The sequence below is a fragment of the Macaca nemestrina genome, chromosome 17 (genome assembly GCF_043159975.1).
Source record: "Macaca nemestrina isolate mMacNem1 chromosome 17, mMacNem.hap1, whole genome shotgun sequence".
NCBI lineage: Eukaryota > Metazoa > Chordata > Mammalia > Primates > Cercopithecidae > Macaca > Macaca nemestrina.
Window position 1 is genome coordinate 83,990,447 of NC_092141.1, and position 20,165 is coordinate 84,010,611.

The following is a 20,165-nucleotide window of genomic DNA, read 5'->3' on the forward strand; positions in this document are numbered from 1 at the left end:
CACGGGCAGCGGCGGCGGCGGCGGCGGCCCAAGATGGCGGAACTACAGCTGGACCCGGCGATGGCGGGGCTAGGAGGGGGCGGCGGGAGCGGGGTGGGCGACGGGGGTGGCCCAGTCCGCGGGCCCCCCAGCCCACGCCCGGCTGGCCCCACGCCCCGCGGGCACGGCCGCCCGGCTGCCGCCGTCGCACAGCCGCTGGAGCCGGGTCCCGGACCACCCGAGCGGGCAGGGGGCGGCGGCGCGGCCCGCTGGGTCAGGCTGAACGTGGGAGGCACCTACTTCGTGACCACCAGACAGACCTTAGGCCGCGAGCCCAAGTCATTCCTCTGCCGCCTCTGCTGCCAGGAGGACCCGGAGCTGGACTCAGACAAGGTGTGCCCCGCCCTCGGGCGCGCCCCCGGGCCTTCGGACCCCCTGGTTTCTCCTAGATCAGTCCCCAGAGTCCTGAGAAACGCTTTTCACAGGCAGCCCCCCTCAGGCTGGGCCCCCATCCTCCCCCTGCTTCCCACACTACCCGCAGGGGCCTCAGAGGGACCTCCCTCTCCCCTTCTCCCATGCTGAGGCATACTCCGACTTTCTCCCCGACCCCGCCCTTCGTTCTTCGAGACTCCTTCCCACACTGCGCCCACCCGCACCCACGAGAACGCACTCCACACCCCTTCTCCATATTCTCTACCCCTGACATCCCACTGAGATATGCATGAGTTTTCCCTGGCTCCTCTTCAGCCCCCCACTGCCAGTGCCAGATGCATCCAGAACTGGGTCAGGGTGAGCTCAGGCATCCTTGTAGCTTTCTCAGACTCCCTCTCGGACCCCTCTGCCAAGTTGGGCTTCGACAGCTGCAGGAAGCGCTTCTTGTGATATCACACTGCTTTCCTATAGTCCTGGTCGCAGAACTTTTATCTAGTAACAGTCACTGGTTTAGGTCCATATATAGATCCAATGCGTTTTTTGGAAAGACGTTACCGTTTACCGCTGCAAATCTAGGCTCAGACAGAAGGAAAATGAAAATTTTCCCGTGAAAATTTTGGGCAGGATGCATGGCTGCTAACCAGAGGGTTGAGAGGTGACAAGACACTTAAACCATTTCTAGTTTGAACTGTGTCAATTTCTTTTTAACTTCCCGTGTTCACCTTTAAGTTCGCTACTTAAAGGCACTGACCATAACTCATACCATCTTATATCCCGTATAGCATTCAGCTGGTCACCTCAAAACACAGCTGGAGTGGCGTAAACATTTGTTTTCGTTTATTCCTCTCCTCTAAGAAATCTCAGATTGATGGAAACCTATCCTGCCCTAACTTTAAAGAGATTTCAAAACCTTTGCTTATAAAGGAATTATTTTTATCTACCCTATATCCTCCTTGTGGTAACAGAAGCCAGTTTCTTCTTGTTCCTTTTACTGTAAAGATGAGTAGGATTAAAGCTGCTCAGAGCCAAGTCCTGGCAGTACCAAGCTTCCTCTGGGCACAGAGCTGGGGTGTGTGAGATTACAGCTGGCAGTGCAAACTCCCACTGATGTTGGCCTTGAGCTCAGCAGCATTGCCAGCTACACAGAGGTTTTCTTGGAATGAGGAATGCAGTTCAGAGGCAGTGGAAAAGTCAGAATGTCCATCTCAAGCAAATATTTCAGTTACTCAGCTATGGCATTTTCTCCGTTTCTTAATAACAAACACCCTACTGAAGAATGTGTGTCACTGTAATTATTGTCCAGCCAAAGATTTCGAATCCCAGCCAGTAAGTAAACACTTAAATGAGTATGACTGTTGGTCTGTAACACCGTACCTAAGATGATCTTAATGTACAAGACACATAAAGCTAGCTTTCTTACCCGTAGTTTGTGATAAGCAAATGTGTAGCAAAACTTGCCATCACTAAAGTCTTTTTTAGCTGATGGAATGGATTCTTGTCTTGGGGCACTGACAAAGATGGTGAAACCCTGCCCTGCCTTTGTTTAAAATACTCCTCAAAGCTCCACAATGATACCCTTGTGTTTGGTTGGCAGGATGAGACAGGGGCATATCTGATTGACAGGGACCCCACCTACTTTGGTCCTATCCTAAACTACCTCCGCCATGGGAAACTCATCATTACTAAGGAGTTGGCAGAAGAAGGTAAGAGCACTGTTTTCATTGGCGATTTTCAAAATGCAAGTAGAATCTTTAAAATTGTTTTCCAGATTTAAATTTTGTTTGAGATTTTCATCAAGCTCATGTGTAGGTATAGTTTCAAGTTTATGAAACTGAGCAGAAACTACCAGTCTTGTCTGAGGGAGTCATGATTAAGGAAGCCTCCTTAGGCTTTGTTCAGCTTCTGGGTGAGAAGGAAGATAGGTAGCTCAGCTTTGCAGATAACTTCAGGAGTTTTTTCCGAATCTCCAGAATTGTCGTGATCCTTTTTTTTTCTTTTTTTTTTTTTGAGATGGAGTCTCGCTCTGTCGAGGCTGGAGTGCAGTGATGCGATCTTGGCTCACTGCAACCTCCGCCTTCCGGCTCATGCCATTCTCCCGCCTCAGCCTCCCCAGTAGCTGGGACTGCAGGTGCCCACCACCACACCCAGCTAGTTTTTGTATTTTTAGTAGAGGCGGGGTTTCACCGTGTTAGCCAGGATGGTGTTGATCTCCTGACCTTGTGATCCACCCGCCTCGGCCTCCCAAAGTGCTGGGATTACAGGCGTGAGCCACCGCACCCGGCCATCACGATCCTTTTTTTACATTTATTTGTGTGCAGTGAGTGTCTGTAGTCTGAAGAAGCAAGACATCTCTGACATTCAGTTATTTATAGTTTTAATTTTGGTTTGAACTCGCAGTAGTACAAAAATAATAAAGGCTTGGCCTCATTTATTTTAACACTCTGGCCTCATGCTTCCTTGTAAATGTTTGCAACTGACCTAATTCATTCTCTAGTTCATTGTCAGGTGTATCATCACTTGCCTCATCTTTTTGGTTTGTAGGGCATTGGGACTGTAAGTGGGTCTAGTCCACTTTCTACAAGGCTTGGCGTGGTCCTACTAAAGGCATTCGGTTGTAAAGGGGATTGTCCCTAAATCCAGGGCATCCTGATCTGGGAGCTTTGGCTCTGAGTAAGAAAGCTTGTAATGGTTGTACTAGTTAGTGAAGTGACTACAAAACAACTCTGTTTCAGCCAGTAGAAAGAGGAATTGCTCTCTCTTTTTTTAAATGTCCCTTTGTAAATAATATTTGAAATACATACAAAACTAGTGGGAATAGTACAGTGAATTCCATGCATCCACTATCCAGCTTCAACAATTATCAACTCGTGGGTAATCATTTCTTTTTCTAATTTTTGTGGGTGCATAGTAGGTGTATATATTTATGGGTACATGAGATTTTTCTTTTCTTTTTTTCTTTTTTTTTTTTTTTGAGACAGAGTCTCGCTCTGTCTCTCAGGCTGGAGTGTACTGGCACAATCTCGGCTCACTGCAACCTCTGTCTCCCCGGTTCAAGAGATTCTCCTGCCTCAGCCTCCCAAGTAACTGGGATTACAGGCGTGCACCACAACACCCAGCTAATTTTTTGTATTTTTTAGTGGAGACGGGGTTTCACCGTGTTAGCCAGGATGGTCTCAAACTCCTGACCTCGTGATCCGCCCGCCTCGGCCTCCCAAAGTGCTGGGATTACAGGTGTGAGTCACTGTGCCTGGCCTTTTTTTTTTTTTTTTTTTTGAGACGGAGTCTCTCTCTGTCGCCTAGGCTGGAGTGCAATGGCACAATCTCAGCTAACTGCAACCTCTACCTCCTGGATTCAAGCAATTTTCCTGCCTCAGCCTCCCGAGTAGTTGGGATTACAGGTGCACGCCACCACGCCTGGCTAATTTTTTTATTTTAATAGAGACGGAGTTTCACCATGTTGGTCAGGCTGGTCTCAAACTCCTGACCTCGTGATCCACCCACCTTGGCCTCCCAAAGTGCTGGGATTACAGATGTGAGCCACCACACTCAACCTTTTTTTTTTTTTTTTTTTTTTTTTTTTTGAGGCAGAGTCTCGCTCTGTCACCTAGGCCGTAAGTAGTGCAGTGGCGCCATCTCGGCTCATTGCGGCTCATTGCAAGCTCCGCCTCCCGGGTTCACGCCATTCTCCTGCCTCAGCCTCCCGAGTAACTGGGACTAGAGGCGCCCACCACCGCGCCCAGCTAATTTTTTTATATTTTTAGTAGAGACGGGGTTTCACCATGTTAGTCAGGATGGCCTCGATCTTCTGACCTCGTGATTCACCCACCTCGGCCTCCCAAAGTGCTGGGATTACAGGTGTGAGCCACCATGCCTGGCCCCCTTTTTTTTTTTTTTTAAATCATATTTGCATTGTCCTTCATTCTTCCCCCCTCCCTAGCCCCATCCTCTTGCCTCTCCCACCACAGTTCTTATTTCTGAACTATTTGAGAATAGATTGCAGATTTCACCCCTTAATATTTGTATATATTTCCCAAGAGCAAGGATATTCTCTTATGTAACCACAGACAGTACAGTTATCAAACTCAGGAATTTTAATATTGATGCTTTTACCTACAGCTTATATTGCAGTTTTGTCAGTTGTCCTAATAATGGCCTTTATAGCAAATTTGTTCCTATAGGATCACACATCTCATAGTTGTCCTAAGGTCTTTGAGTTCATTTAGCATGCAAGTCTTTCAGTTGTTGCCTCTTACATCGTTCAAATGATTAGCATCCTATTAATTTCGGCCCACATAAATTTGTACATGACTTCCACCTCCACCCCCAGTCCTTTTGAGGGCAAATTGGACAAAAATACCAACTTCAGGAGTTGTCAATGTGACTAGTTCCAGGAACTAGGTGACATATGGGAAAAGTGTCCTACAGCTAATGGGCAGGTGCCAGGTAGGGAAAGGAGGGTTGAAATGGAGTGAGCAGAACATACCCTAGTGTTTGACTAATTTGTGTTGGAGAAAAGGTCATGAGTTTACCGAAAATAGCAAAGAGATATTTCCTAGCAGAAGGAGAGAGATTAGATTTGCATTTAAATAATGCAGTTTTTAGGCCGGGATCTGTGGCTCGTGCCTGTAATCCCAACACTTAGAAGGCTAAGGTGGGCAGGTCACTTGAGGTCAGGAGTTCGAGACCAGCCTGGCCAACATGGCAAAACCTCGTCTCTCCTAAAAATAAAAAAATTGGCCAGGCGCGGTGGTTCACGCCTGTAATCCCAGCACTTTGGGAGGCCGAGGCAGATGGATCACCTGAGGTCAGGAGTTCAAGACCAGCCCGGCCAACATGATGAAATCCTGTCTCTACTAAAAATACAAAAAATTAGCCTGACGTGGTGGCAGGCCCCTGTAATCCCAGCTACTCGGGAGGCTGAGGCAGGAGAATCGCTTGAACCCAGCAGATGGAGGTTGCAGTGAGCCAAGATCATGCCATTGCACTCCAACCTGGGCAACAAGAGTGAAACTCTGTCTCCCGCGGGGGGAAAAAAATACAAACATTAGCTGGGCGTAGTGGTGCATGCCTGTAGTCCCAGCTACTCGGGAGACTGAGGCAAGAGAACCATTTGAACCCAGGAGACAGAGGTTGCTGTGAGTCAAGACGCACCACTGAACTCCAGCCTGGGTGACAGAGTAAGACTCCATCTGAAAAAATAAGTAAATAGATAAATAAGCAGTATTTAGCAAGCATGTAACCTTCAGCCTAGCCTTGGTGTTTTTCTGGCAAACTCTCGCACCTATCTGACTGCAGTTTGGTCCTTGTTCCAGGTGTGCTGGAGGAAGCGGAGTTTTACAACATCGCGTCCCTTGTGCGGCTGGTTAAGGAAAGGATACGGGACAATGAGAACAGAACTTCACAAGTAATGTGTTTGGAACTGTTAAGGAGGGATGTCTCAAGTGGGCTTCTGTCAGTCGGTCTGTGATTTGAAAAGGATGCCTTTCCCCTTAGAGCTGGAGGTCTGTGTGGAACACCGTTTGCAGCACAGGGAATGCACACTCAGCAATACTGCACAGGAGAAAACAAGAAGAAACCACAAAGAAAACACAATAGGCATATGTCCCAATAGAATGAGAAGATTGTTGCTGCTTACCAGATGGCAGGAGGAGGCGCCCAGGGCACTTCAGGTCCAAAACCTGTTCTCTCTGCCCGAGTATGTCTCCCTTTTAAAGACCATAGAGGTCTTGGTTCCACTTGTTAGCTGCTCTTTTTTTTTTTTTTTTTTTTTTTTTTTTTTTTTTTAAAGACAGAGTCTCGCTGTCTCCCAGGCTGGAGTGTAGTGGTGCGATCTTGGCTCACTGCAACTTCCACCACCCAGGTTCAAGCAATTCTCCTGCCTCAGCCTTCCATGTAGCTGGGATTACAGGCGCTGGCCACCACACGCGGCTAATTTTTGTATTTTTTTTTTTTTAGTAGAGACGGGATTTAACCATGTTGGTTGGGCTGGTCTGGAACTCCTGACCTCAGGTGATCCACCTGGGATTACAGGCTTGAGCCACCGTGCCCGGCTTGGCCGCTCTTTATGGATATGAGCCTTTAGCATGTGATTGAGTCACATACGGCTCCTGTGAGCCACTTGAAACCAGTCTCATAGGGTAGGCTTTAGCAGCTGCTTGTGACCCATGGTTTTTTGTTTTGTTTTGTTTTGTGTTTTTTGAGACAGTCTCACTCTGTCCACCGGGGGGCAATCTTGGCTTACTGCAAGCTCGCCTCCTGGGTTCACGCCATCTCCTGCTTCAGCCTCCTGAGTAGCTAGGACTACAGGCTCCTGCCACCATGCCCGGCTAATTTTTTTGTGTTTTTAGTAGAGATGGGGTTTCACCGTGTCAGGATGGTGTTGATCTCCTGACCTCATGATCCACCCACCTCGGCCTCCCGAAGTGCTGGGATTACAGGAGCGAGCCACTGCGCCCAGCCTGAACCATGCTTCTAAGAACATGATATCAAGCTGCTCTTTATGATGGCGGGTAGAGGGGGGACAAGGTCTCACTCCCATTGCCCAGGTTGGAGTACAGTGGAATGATCAAAGCTCACTACAGCCTTGGCTTCCCAGGCTCAGGTGATTTTCCTACCTCAGCCTCCCAAGTAGCTGGGACTATAGGTGCAAGCCACCACACCTGGCTATTTTTTTACGTTTTGGGTAGAAACAAGCCTTGTTGGCCAGGCTGGTCTCAAACTCCTGAACTCAAGCAATCCGCCCACCTCATCCTCCCAAAGTTCTGGAATTACAGGTGTGAGCTACTGCACCTCGCCTTGATTCTCATATTAACTCAGATATAGTAACAAGAGTGAAAGGGAATTTGCCCACCTAGTTAGAGGAAAGAAAGATGTTAGGGCACATCTATTTCATATCCTGCCATTCATCATATGTTTTTCATGTGTTTGAATGGCCATAATAGCTTCTGTTTGACCCTTGGGATCCTGTAAGTAATTGAAAGTCCTTGCCTTCAAGAAGCTTGAAGTTGGCCGGGCGTGGTGGCTCACGCCTGTAATCCCAACACTTTGGGAGGCCGAGATGGGCAGATCACGAGGTCAGAAGATCAAGACCATCCTGGCTAACACGGTGAAACCCTGTCTCTACTAAAAATACAAAAAAATTAGCTGGGCGTGGGTGGCGGGCGCCTGTAGTCCCAGCTACTTGGGAGGCTGAGGCATGAGAATCGCTTGAACCCGGGAGGCGGAGCTTCCAGTGAGCCGAGATTGCGCCACTGCTCTCCAGCCTGTTCGACGAGAGAGACTCCGTCTCAAAAAAAACAGAAGAAGCAGCTTAAAGTCTAGCAGGAAAATAGATCCTCTCTTTCATGCGATTAAACTGTTTTAAGAAACTGCGACTACAGAGTTAACAGTAAGAGGGCAGAGTCGTGCTCCACCGTGACTACCTGTCTTGTAGCATAATTGCCTCTTTTCCCATCAGATACTGGTGGTAGATGCTTTAGATATAATCTATTGCAGCACAGAATTTTCCTGCCATTAAGAAGGCAGGAAAATTACTCTTTTTTCTTCTTTTTTCTTTTTTTCTTTTTTTTTTTTTTTGAGATAGTCTCACTCTGTCACCCAGGCTGGAGTGCAGTGGCATGATCTCGGCTTACTGCAAACTGTGCCTCCCAGGTTCAAGCGATTCTCATACCTCAGCCACCTGAGTAGCTCGGATTACAGGTGTGTGCCACAACGCCTGGCTAATTTTTGTATTTTTAGTAGAGATGGGTTTCTCCATATTGGCCAGGCTGGTCTTGAACTTCTGGCCTCAAGTGATCCACTTGCCTCTGCCTCCCAAAGTGCTGGGATTACAGGCATGAGCCACCATGCCTGGCATAAGTTTACTTTTAAAAGTAAAAAATAATGCCTTGCTCTTTCTCTGTTAGACTTCATATATCAAAGTTTTCTGGCTCTAGGCCAGGCATGGTGGCTCATGCCTATAATCCCAGCACTCTGGGGAGGCTGAGGAGGGCAGATCACTTGAGGTCAGGAGTTCAAGACCAGCCTGACAACATGGTGAAACCCTGTCTACTGGCCACGCACGGTGGCTCACACCTGTAATCCCAGCACTTTGGGAGGCTGAGGCCGGTGGATCACCTGAGGTCGGGAGTTCAAGACCAGCCTGACAAACATGGAGAAACGTCGTCTCTACTAAAAATACAAAATTAGCCGGGGTGGTGGCATATGCCTGTAATCCCAGCTGCTCAAGAGGCTGAGACAGGAGAATCACTTGAACCTGGGAGGTGGCGGTTGCGGTGAGTTGAGATCACGCCATTGCACTCCAGCCTGGGCAACAAGAACGAAACTCTGTCTTAAAAAAAAAAAAAGAAACCCTGTCTACTAAAAACACGAAAGTTGGCCGGGTGCAGTAGCGGGTGTCTGTAATCCCAGCTACTCGGGCGGCTGAGGCAGGAGAATCACTTGAACTGAGATAGCAGAGGTTGCAGTGAGCTGAGATGGCATCACTGCACCCCAGCCTCGGCAACAGAGGGAGACTCCATCTCAAAAAAAAAAAAAGTTTTCTGGGTCTAAATGGAATATTTGGATGAATAACTGACACTAATGATGAAAAATTAACTCTTTTTTTTTTTTTTGAGACAGAGTCTTGCTCTGTCACCCAAGCTGGAGTGCAGTGGCGCGATCCTGGCTCACTGAAAGCTCCGCCTCCTGGGTTCACGCCATTCTCCTGCCTCAGCCTCCCGAGTAGCTGGGACTACAGGCGCCCACCACCGCGCCCAGCTCATTTTTTGTATTTTTAGTAGAGACGGGGTTTCACCGTGGTCTCGATCTCCTGACCTTGTGATCCACCCGCCTCGGCCTCCCAAAGTGCTGAGATTACAGGTGTTAGCCACCGCGCCCGGCCGAAAAATTAACTCTTTTATCCACTTTATCTCCAGCAGTTTGCAAAGGTGAAAAGAAGGGCTTATTCATTTAGTTTTCTTCCATCTAGCCAACAGATGAAAGGCTCCTTTTTGATGTTCAAAGGTAGCTTTGTAGTTGGTTTGCAGATTACCACTTGAAATGTGATCCAGTGTCACCAATCTCTGTGCTATCTTAGGTTGACGTGGTGTCTTTCACTATTGTAGATATTTAATAGTTTAGACATTTTGGTAATCTAGCCTTATCCTCAATTTCCCACATTCTAAAAAAAGTGATTGCTTACTATAGATTTTGATGGTACCATGAATTATGTAATTTGAAATGATTCAAGTCATGGTACCTGAGCATTCTCCCTTCTTCGTCATTAGCTAATTCCTAGAGAGCATTATAAGATTTCTGTTTGATGACCACAATTAAATTAGTCTTCTAGATTCTGAAGGCTTGTGGATTTATACCCCTTTGGAAACTTTTTTGTTCTAGGAATGTCAAGACCTTTTTGATGTTAACTGTCTTTCCATCTTTCCATCTGTCCTTGTTATGTAGTGAAACTGAAAAATGGATTTGATAGGCCGGGCGCGGTGGCTCAAGCCTGTAATCCCAGCACTTTGGGAGGCCGAGGCGGGCGGATCACGAGGTCAGGAGATCGAGACCATCCTGGCTAACACAATGAAACCCCGTCTCCACTAAAAATACAAAAGAAAAAAAAATTAGCCGGGCGTGGTGGCGGCGCCTGTAGTCCCAGCTACTCGGGAGGCTGAGGCAGGAGAATGGCGGGAACCCGGGAGGCGGAGCTTGCAGTGAGCCGAGATCTGTCTCGGCCTCCCAAAGTGCTGGGGTTACAGGTGTGAGCCACCGCGCCCAGCCTCCTCTTTCTTATAATAGTATTTTTTATAGGTGATTGATCTTGGTGCATTTGAGAGCACAAGTGGTTTACTTTGGAAGAGAGGAAAAAGAGGCAATATAATGGCATCTTAAATACCTGGGACTTGGAGAGATGTGGCCAACATCACAGATCTTTTGTGATAATATAAATTTTTTACTTACACAATTGGTTTCTAAAATATGTGGTTAGAACCAATTAAAATCTTCAGAGGATATGTCCTGTATATAATATGGAAGGAAATCTTTAAAATCCTTAGTACTTTGGTTAATGATAATTATACCTCTTTTTTTTTTTTTTCTTGCTCTGTCACTTAGGCTGGAGTGCAATGGCCGGTCTCAGCTCACCACAACCTCTGCCTCCAGATTCAAGCAATTCTCCTGCATCAGCCTCTTGAGTAGCTGGGATTACAGGTGTGCGCCACCTCACCTGGCTAATTTTTTGTGTTTTTAGTAGAGATGGGGTTTCACCATGTTGGCCAGGCTGGTCTCGAACTCCCAACCTCAAGTGATCCGCCCACCTCTGTCTCCCAAAGTGCTGGGATTACAGGGGTGAGCCACTGTGCCCGGCGATAATTATACCTCTTTTAGAAAAAATACAGCATTGTCAGCTGGGCACGGTGGCTCACACCTATAATCCCAGCACTTTGGGAGGCCAACATGGGTGGATCGCCTCAGGTTGGAAGTTCACGACCAGCCTGGTCAACATGGCAAAACCCCATCTCCACTAAAAATACAAAAAATTGGCTGGGCTCGGTGGCTCATGCCTGTAATTCCAGTGCTTTGGGAGCCCAAGGCCGGATCACCTGAGGTCAGGAGTTCGAGACCAGCCTGGCCAACATGGTGAAACTCCGTCTGTACTAAAAATACAAAAATTAGCCAAGCGTGGTGGTGGGCACCTGTAATCCCAACTACTTGGGAGGCTGAAGCAAGAGAATTGCTTGAACCCAGGAGGCGGAGATTGCAGTGAGCTGAGATGGCACCACTGCACTCCAACCTGGGCAACAGAGAAAGACTCTGTCTCAAAAAAAAAAGGAAAAAAGAAATACAATAATTAGCTGGGCGTAGTGGCACATGCCTGTAATCCCAGCTACTCGGGAGGCTGAGGCAGGAGAATTGCTTGAACCCAGGAGGTGGAGGCTGCAGTAAGCCGAGATGGTGGCATTGCACTGCAGGCTGGGCAAGAGTGAGACTCCGTCTCAAAAATAATAATAAGGCTGGGTGCGGTGGCTCATGCCTGTAATCTCAGCACTTTGGGAGGCTGAGGCAGGTGGATCATGAGGCCAGGAGTTCAAGACCAGCCTGGCCAACATGGTGAATCCCTGTCTCTACTAAAAATACAAAAATTGGCCGGGCGCGGTGGCTCAAGCCTGTAATCCCAGCACTCTGGGAGGCCGAGGCGGGCGGATCACGAGGTCAGGAGATCGAGACCATCCTGGCTAACACGGTGAAACCCCGTCTCTACTAAAAAAAATACAAAAAACTAGCCGGGCGAGGTGGCGGGCGCCTGTAGTCCCAGCTACTCGGGAGGCTGAGGCAGGAGAATGGCTTAAACCCGGGAGGCGGAGCTTGCAGTGAGCTGAGATCCAGCCACTGCACTCCAGCCCGGGCGACAGAGCGAGACTCCGTCTCAAAAAAAAAAAAAAAAAAATACAAAAATTAGCCAGGCATGGTGGTGGGCACCTGTAATCCCAGCTATTCAGGAGACTGAGGCAGGAGAATCGTTTGAACCCGGGAGGCGGAGTTGGAGTGAGCCGAGATCATGCTACTGCACTCCAGCCTGGGTGACAGAGTGGGACTGTGTTTTAAAAAATAATTATAATAAATAATTTTACCTTGTTTTTGACTTGGGGAAATGGATTAAATCTAAATTTGTCGGCATAGTTGCTCAATCATTCATACCTCTGAAGTTCAGAATTATTTTACCTTTTTTTATTTCATTCCTTGGATATGTTTTTATTGAAAAGCCACAGTATGCTGGCTTGTGGCCTTTTAAAAAGAAAAACATTTTTTAAAGAGAAGGGAAAAAAAACGCCACAGTACTATTTGTAAAAGGAGATAGTGGGTGGCTGCCAAGAAAAGATTTCCAAGCAAACTCCTTTTCAGTGTTTATTCATTTGAAGAGCCTCCTTGGGGCAGCTGCAAACTGTGGTGTCCTTGGTGCTGTTCTCAGTCTGCGCCTGGTCATTGCAGGGCCCCGTGAAGCACGTGTACAGAGTCCTGCAGTGTCAGGAAGAAGAGCTCACACAGATGGTGTCCACGATGTCTGACGGCTGGAAATTCGAACAGGTACATCTCTTACAGAGCAGCAATCCCAGGCCCCGTTCAAGGGGTCTGCAGCTCTTCAAACAATCACTGTAGATGGCCAATTAATAACCATGGGAGATGGGTAGGGCCAGGTGGGATCCTATTCCAAAACATGGGCAAAGAGCCATTTGGTAGGCACTGCTGCCCTAGTGGTACATGAGGAGTTGGGGGAACAGAGGAGCATCATGTCTTAGCTTCACGCCCAGACTTTTCAGGGGAGCCAATGAGCGGTTTAGGCTTGAAGTGCCTCAAAGCCTTTGGTTTTTGTTCCCTCACAGGGATTGTAGAATGAGTCCCTAAAGGAGACTGGGATTCGACAGCAATCCTTCCATTTCTTTTCCCCGGGTCAAAACTTTTTGCTTCTGAATGTCTTTGTAATCCACTACGAAGAACTTGGTGAACAGCTGTGCTAGGAAGGATCAGGCGCCATGGGAAGTGTGGTGCGGTCGCTTCCCCCGCTTGTCTCCGCCTCGGGCTTACGATTGAGCTATCAAAACAAAGCTATGACAGTTGGAGCTTCACTGTTTTCCTCCAGTAGATGGCAGACTTGTTAAATTGTCTGTTGCCTTCAAAACACAGGAAGGCCAGAGAGAACAGAGTAAATATGATTTTGTATGGATTATGCCTACTTACGTGTAGAGTTTTAAGAGGTCAACAGCTGTCTCACCAGACGCTTACCGTCTAAAAGAAAACTCACACTTTGCATTAATGCTGCTGTCTCTGTCTTCAGAGCCCGCGGTGATTATTCCTCACACTTAGCTTCCACCACAGAATCCACTCTGCCTGTGTCTGTCAGCCTGGTTCTTACTGGGCATGGGTTGTAAAACGTTGCCAAGAGTTTAATGCCCTCCACTCCAGAAGTATTTTTCCCAATATGCGCTCTTAAGCAAAGGATTTTTTTAATGTATTCTTTGTGAAACTAAAACGAATACTTTCTTGTAGCATTTCTCATCTTATTACATTTCTCATCTTATTACTATTCTGTGGGAAGATGGAGGTGTTCTCATTGCCTCCCTTCTGGATAAGGAAGTTAGTTTCAGGCGGGCGGAGGCGCCCCCAGCCCCATCCTACTGTAGTCAGCCATGCCACCCACATGAGGCCTCGCCTGCTCACTGGGATGCCCTCACCCTCTGCCTGAGCTGCTCCCCTGCATGTGTATTTCCTCTTTAGAATTAAATTCTGAATTCTATACTCCAAAAAGGTTGAAAGTACCAGCATGCTGGGCACGGTGGTTCACACCTGTAATGTTGGCACTTTAGGAGGCCATGGTGGGAGGATCGCTGGAGTCCTGGAGTTCGGAGACCAGCCTGGGCAACATAGTGAGACCCCCCTTCTCTATCAAAAATAAAAGAATTAGCCAGGCATGGTGGAACACACCTGTAGTCCCAGCTACTCAGGAGACTGACGTGGGAGGATCACTTGAGCCCACGAGGTGGAGGCTGCAGTGAGCTGTGATTGCACCACTGCACTCCAGCTTGGGTGACAGGGCTAGACCATGTCTGGAAATAAAAAGTACCAGCAGCATATGACTTCCAGTAGCGGATCAGTGATTGACTTGGTGCTTTCCAGAGCCTCCTGTCTCCTGTCTAGGGCTTCTGCTGATAGAGGAGCCAGCTCTGTGTGTGACTGAAGCAAGTGTCCATTTTGTTCACAGATGTGTTCTGTCTCCCCTGGGTGTGCTCGAGGGGGCGTGGGCGTGTTAATCCTGCCACTGACTGTGGGGGGACTTCAGAGCTTGGGTGAGGGGACAGTGGAGCTCATACTTTCCCTCCTGGGGAGGCCTCACCGATGACGCCCAGATGAAGAACAGGCCCATTTCTCCCCTGGGGCTTTGGTAGTCGCAGAGAACTCATAAAGAGTTAAACCTTTGAGAACTCATAAAGGATAAATCTTTGAGAAGTAAAACAAAAGTTCAGTTGGAGGAGGAGTGATTGTGTAGCACTTTCGTATGTTAAGGTCGCCATGTTTATGTTCACTGTATTCTTGGTTCATCAGCTCATCAGCATTGGATCTTCCTATAACTACGGCAATGAGGATCAGGCAGAATTCCTCTGTGTTGTCTCCAGAGAACTAAATAATTCTACCAACGGCATCGTCATAGAGCCGAGCGAAAAGGCGAAGGTAAGGAGCCCCTCCCCCGGGCAGTTGCCTCTGGCTTGCTTGTTCGCACCCCCTCCGTGGGCTTTTCCTGAACTCTTGCTCCTCACTTCTTCTCTGGCCTTCTAGAGCCAGCGTTGCATTTTCCCCTCGTTTTGTTCTTTTTGACTGTTGTAATTTCAGTTGGGATTTACGGAGCACTGACAGTTTGTTTAGTTGGGAAATACGAACCTAAAAAGAGTAGACTTTCTCCATCCTCTGCTGAATCAATGAAAAAGAAAAGCTGGTTGCCACTAATTACTACAGGGTAGGATTTCTGAACTCAGACTTGGAAAGTGTTTTGCCTTTGTTCTTTAAAACTGTTCTTTTTTCCCTGCCTCAGGAGAAAGGGTGTTTTCTTACCTTCGTGAACTTTACCTCCCTTAAGTTCCTGGAAAATTGTTTGACACCGTTTCTTTTCCCTCCACTGTGCACCCTCCTCACACCTCCTACACACACACAGCTTCTTTTTTTTTTTTTTTTTTTTTTGAGACGGAGTCTCGCTCTGTCGCCCAGGCTGGAGTGCAGTGGCCGGATCTCAGCTCACTGCAAGCTCCGCCTCCCGGGTTCACGCCATTCTCCTGCCTCAGCCTCCTGAGTAGCTGGGACTATAGGCGCCCGCCACCTCGCCCGGCTAGTTTTTTGTATTTTTTAGTAGAGATGGGGTTTCACCGTGTTAGCCAGGATGGTCTCGATCTCCTGACCTCGTGATCCGCCCGTCTCGGCCTCCCAAAGTGCTGGGATTACAGGTGTGAGCCACTGCGCCCGGCCCACACACACAGCTTCTAAATCGTGGATACCAGGTAAGCTGGAACCACTTCCTTTCAGTTGGCAAAGCTTTGGTCCAACAGCACATAAGCTTTAGACCCAGCTGTGTCCAGCAAGAGAGTTTCGCACCAGAAGCACTGCGGGTGAGGCCGAGGCTGCACCCCTGCTTGCTTTCTGGGATGACAGGACCATCATGCCACTCATCGGGTCCAGTGGAAAGCATCCCCTGGCGCCTCTCTCTCTCCGTCAGCCTCAGCCTCTCCCCCATCTCCGACTTTCAGATTCTTCAGGAGAGAGGATCGCGGATGTAAACTAAGACCCCAAAACTCCAGACCTTCAGGAGAGCAGTCAGCAGAGCCCCTCTGTGAAGTGAAACCTCGCTCCTGTCCAGTGACCGAGCCACTGCAAAGCACAGCTGAGCCTGGCCCCCTGTGAAGAAGTGTTCTGGTCAAAACTAAAGGAACTCCCTCCCCACCCATAGGACTCTGAAGACAGATGCGACTTCTGGCTGCAGAATATACCTTTTCAGAAACCTGCTTTCATTTGCTTAGCCAGTATTAGAACAGATCTTTACAACAGCAACTGGGCTGGGTTCCCAGTCGGAGCCTTTTGGGAATCTGGGGGATGAGGACGGAAGGCCTAGCTCCTTGGAAATGGCCTGTACTTTAAGGAAGCTGGAGCAAAGAGGATTGTTCCTGTGCCGTGCCATGGTTTCACCCTATGTGTGCCACATTGGATGTTATTAGCTGCTTCGGAACACCGTCCCTCCTATGCACCTTCAAAGAACTGCAGCACATGCAAAGGGTTCTAGCTGCAGTTTGTGGAATTGAGGTTTAAGGTAAAACGGAGTTGCCAGAGTACCCCACATTCCCATGAATAGAGCCTCCAAGGAAAGGAGGGATAGAGTGTCCTTTGTTGTGGTTGGAGGTTGGTGATCATTGCTCTGGATTTGGGGCTCCCGGCTGCCAGCACATGCAGCTTTGCCTAAGTTTTCTCCAGCAGCCGGGACCCTCTGGAGAGCTTGCTTTCCCTCCAAGAGGAGGTTTGAGACAGGCGGCGTCCTGCACTGAGTCAGACAAGTGGGAGCTGTAGGGAGCTGGTGGAACTGCGCCTGCAGCCTCTTCTTACTCCCCGTTGAGCCTGTCTTCCTTCCCTGGCTTTTTCAACTGGACCAAAGATGAAGGCACTTATGGACCCTTTGATGGCTTGGAGTGGGGAAGGCTGTTTCTTTGAAAGTTGCCAAATGTGTTATGTTGTTGTGTCTTAAAGAGAGAGTTATTTCCGTGACTGTCTCTTGGAAATGCCTTGACTGAATGTGCAATATTTGTGTCTCTTGGTTTCTAACCTTGGCGGACCTGCTTCCCTCTGTACTGTCCTCAGTGGTGTGTATGTATGTGCTAGGCAGCCTGGGGACCACCTGTGTCTCTGCCAACCCCCAACCCCCGCCGTTACTTTCTTTTCTGGAGTGCCATGCTGGCGAGGATCCCGATGCGGCAGCACCCTCTTTCGGGCTGCGTCCACAGAGCGTGTGTCCACACTTTCTCTCCGAGCACGTGGGTCTTGCCGAGCAGTCATGGAATGCGGTGGAGCCAGGGGACCCTGTCTGTCCCTGATAACTTTCAGTAGTATGGCAGATGGCATGGAGAAGGGGAAGGGGCTCTGGGGACTGCTCCTATGAAAGCCTCCTCGAGCCAGGTGCTCCTGGGCACCTTCCGAGGTGATGTTCTCTGTGCTCCACAGCTTACCTGCTTGCCAAGGTGTGTCTGGGTAGTAATTTCTGGAAATGACTACAGACTCTGCCAAATGTCTTTTGAGCTTCTGACCTGACCATGCCCAGATGGCTTAACTTTTCCCTAGGACCCTCACTCTCCTTGTTTCTCTGTGTTTGTAGCATAGCATAGAACCTGGTATACAGGGGTTTCTGCTGACGCATCAATGTCTACACATCTACACGCCACATTTTACAGCTGTAAAATGTTAGATGAACTGCCATCCTCAGTAAAAACAGCCACCCCTTCAACAGTCACAGGCATCCATCCAGTTATATCTTTCAGAGAAAAAAAAAACAAAGATGTAGCCAAGGAAAGTAGTGATCACGGGAAGGACTGCTCTGAGCCAGGTAGGATGGAAGACTTTGGAAGAGGTGCTCCTTGGCCAGGTCCAGTGAGTAATGTCAGACTGACAGAGGAAAAGCAGCTTGGTTTGTGGCCTCGTGCCCAGTCCTGTTGAGGCGCTTGTCCCTATCTGCTTTCCTGGGGCATGCCTGATCAGCGTGGGCTGGGGCTCCTAGACCAACCCCAGCTTTCTCACCAGGTTCAGCAAGGAGGCCTGGGGGGCAGACACCAATGTTGAGCACCTCCTGAGGGCGCCGTTTCCTTCATTCCTCTTAGATTCCACAGTTGCCCTCATGAAAAGACTGCTCCTGAGCCCCAAGGCACGTGCTCCGAGAAATAGACAGGAGTGGTATTTCCGCCCTCTCGGAGGGCTGGTGTTCACCAAGTTTCCCTCCTCGCTGCAACCCGATGACACCTGTATTGTTCCAGTGCTCCAGAACTCTGGTTTCCTAAGATTTCTGGGAGCGTTGTTCACCCACCCCCTTTAGGAACCAGGCTGGTGTTCTTGCTTGAAAGCCTTGTGCCCTCCGAGTGTCTGGCTGATCACGTCAGAGAGGTCTGCGTGTCAGTTTGGGGCTGTCACGTGACCAGTGACCCACACTCCGCTGCCCAGTACTGCGAAGTGGGGAGGGTCCTGTCTTTTTCTCTGCCCTGGGTCTGGGACACAGGTGATGCCAGCCAGGCCCAGGAGTGCCCAGCATCCCCCAGCTGATGACACAGTAGCACTGATTCTGTCTTTTCCTCAGAATCTGGCCTTTTTCCATGGCAATGAAGTAGGACCCAGCCTCCTCTAAAGTGGCTTTGTTTCTGCACAGTTGTAACTGCTCTTGGGGGTGTCAGTGAGGCCGGGGGCAGGGAGCCACGGGATGCTGAGAGAGGAGGCCCGAGAGGACACCCCACCGTCCAGCGTGGCCTTTGATCCAGACCTTAGGGACGAGGCTGTCACTGGTGGGCACCCTCTGTTCCTGTTTGTGTGTTTGAATAGTCTGAAATGCTGTGACTTTTTTTTGTGAATAAAGATACGAAACAAACTTCTGAATCTCAAGAACTCTGGTGTTTTCCATTACTGTAGTCTCCCGGTTCCCACTGTCACTTCCTGTCGATGGTTCTCTCACGGGTCTCAGGAGATGACTTAACTACCTTTCTCACCGGGTCAGCTAACCAAGTCCGTTTCTCCTGCTACTGAAACCGCCAAAGTGGGTATTGGAGCTTCTGCCTCCTCTGTTTCATTTTACTGAATCTGAAAAGATCCAGAGAATGCAGAGAAACAGAAGGTGGGACAGATGGGCTGCCCACCAGAGAGCTGGAAAGAGACAAGGGGAGGAGTGTGAGATTTTTTTTTACCCCCAAGATGGAGTCTCACTCTGTCGCCCAGGCTAGAGTGCAGTGTTGTGATCTCGGCTTACTGCAACCTCTGCCTCCCGGGTTCAAGCAATTCTCCCTCAGCCTCCTGAGTAGCTGGGATTACAGGTGCCTGCCTGCATGCCTGGCTAATTTTTGTATTTTTAGTAGAGACAGTATTTTGCCATGTTGGCCAGGCTGGTCTCGAACTCCTGACCTCAGGTGATCCTCCTGTCTTGGCCTCCCAAAGTGCTGGGATTACAGGCATGAGCCACCATCCCCGGCCATGAGATGGTTTTTAAGGGACAAGTCTTTCTGGAAGAGAGTGAGTGACTAGGTACAAGGAAGAGGATGAATGAGAAACATTTGGTGACAAGTAACCAACAAACAAGTATCACTTCAGCATCAGGCAGGGCGTGGGATCCTCAGAAGGTGTTAGTCCCTTCCGGACAGCACTTTAAGATAGGGAGACAAAATGGACTCACACAGTTTAGTGAACGGGATATGTGGGTGCATCCGTCAGGGTCCAATTGAGAGACCACAGCAGTTGTTAACTGGTAGTGGAGAAAGGGCAGGAGTGGACACTGAGGCATCACAGATGTGGGGATTGCCGGGTGCAGTCATTACTCCTGGGACCTGAGAACAGTGGGAAGACATTGGGATTATTAAAACGGAGATTTGGCCGGTCACGGTGGCTCACCCTTGTAATAGCACTTTGGGAGGCCGAGGCAGGTGGATCACCTGAGGTCGGGAGTTCGAAACCAGCGTGACCAATGTGGAGAAACCCCATCTCTATTAAAAAATACAAAATTAGCCAAACGAACTGTGCAGGAGGCTGAGGCGGGAGAATCGCTTGAACCTGAGAGGTGGAGGTTGCAGTGAGCCGAGATCATGCCACTGCACTCCAGCCTGGGCAACAGGAGCAAAACTCTGCCTGTAATCCCAGCACTTTGGGAGGCCGAGATGGGCGGATCACGAGGTCAGGAGATCGAGACCATCCTGCCTAACACGGTGAAACCCCGTCTCTACTAAAAAATGCAAAAAAAAACTAGCCGGGCGAGGTGGTGGGCGCCTGTAGTCCCAGCTACTCGGGAGGCTGAGGCAGGAGAATGGCGTAAACCCGGGAGGAGGAGCTTGCAGAGAGCTGAGATCCCGCCACTGCACTCCAGCCTGGGTGATAGAGCGAGATTCCGTCTCAATAAAAGGGAGATTCATCTGCACTTTGGGAGGCCAAGCTGGAAGGATTGCTTGAACCGAGGAGTGTGAGATCAGCCTGGGCATCATGGTGAGACTCTGTCTCTACATAAAATT

General features: G+C 49.0%; 1 protein-coding gene and 1 pseudogene across 1 annotated transcript; both read left to right on the top strand.

Annotated features, from left to right (window-relative positions):
* Window positions 1-18,552, top strand: LOC105469148 (potassium channel tetramerization domain containing 2). The gene is made up of 6 exons (XM_011719790.3): window positions 1-372; window positions 2,006-2,114; window positions 5,724-5,815; window positions 12,382-12,477; window positions 14,491-14,616; window positions 15,681-18,552. Exons 1-6 carry the CDS (start codon window positions 34-36, stop codon window positions 15,708-15,710), a joined length of 792 nt encoding a protein of 263 aa, XP_011718092.2. The 5' UTR covers window positions 1-33; the 3' UTR covers window positions 15,711-18,552.
* Window positions 18,380-20,165, top strand: part of LOC105469375 (E3 ubiquitin-protein ligase TRIM65-like) — a 21,345-nt pseudogene continuing 19,559 nt past the window's right edge.

Coding starts and splice junctions, on each gene's coding strand:
- LOC105469148 (XM_011719790.3), top strand. CDS start 34: ATGGCGGAACTACAGCTGGACCCGGCGATGGCGGGGCTAGGAGGGGGC. Junction 373..2,005: donor CGGAGCTGGACTCAGACAAG/GTGTGCCCCGCC, acceptor TTTGGTTGGCAG/GATGAGACAGGGGCATATCT. Junction 12,478..14,490: donor ACGGCTGGAAATTCGAACAG/GTACATCTCTTA, acceptor TTGGTTCATCAG/CTCATCAGCATTGGATCTTC.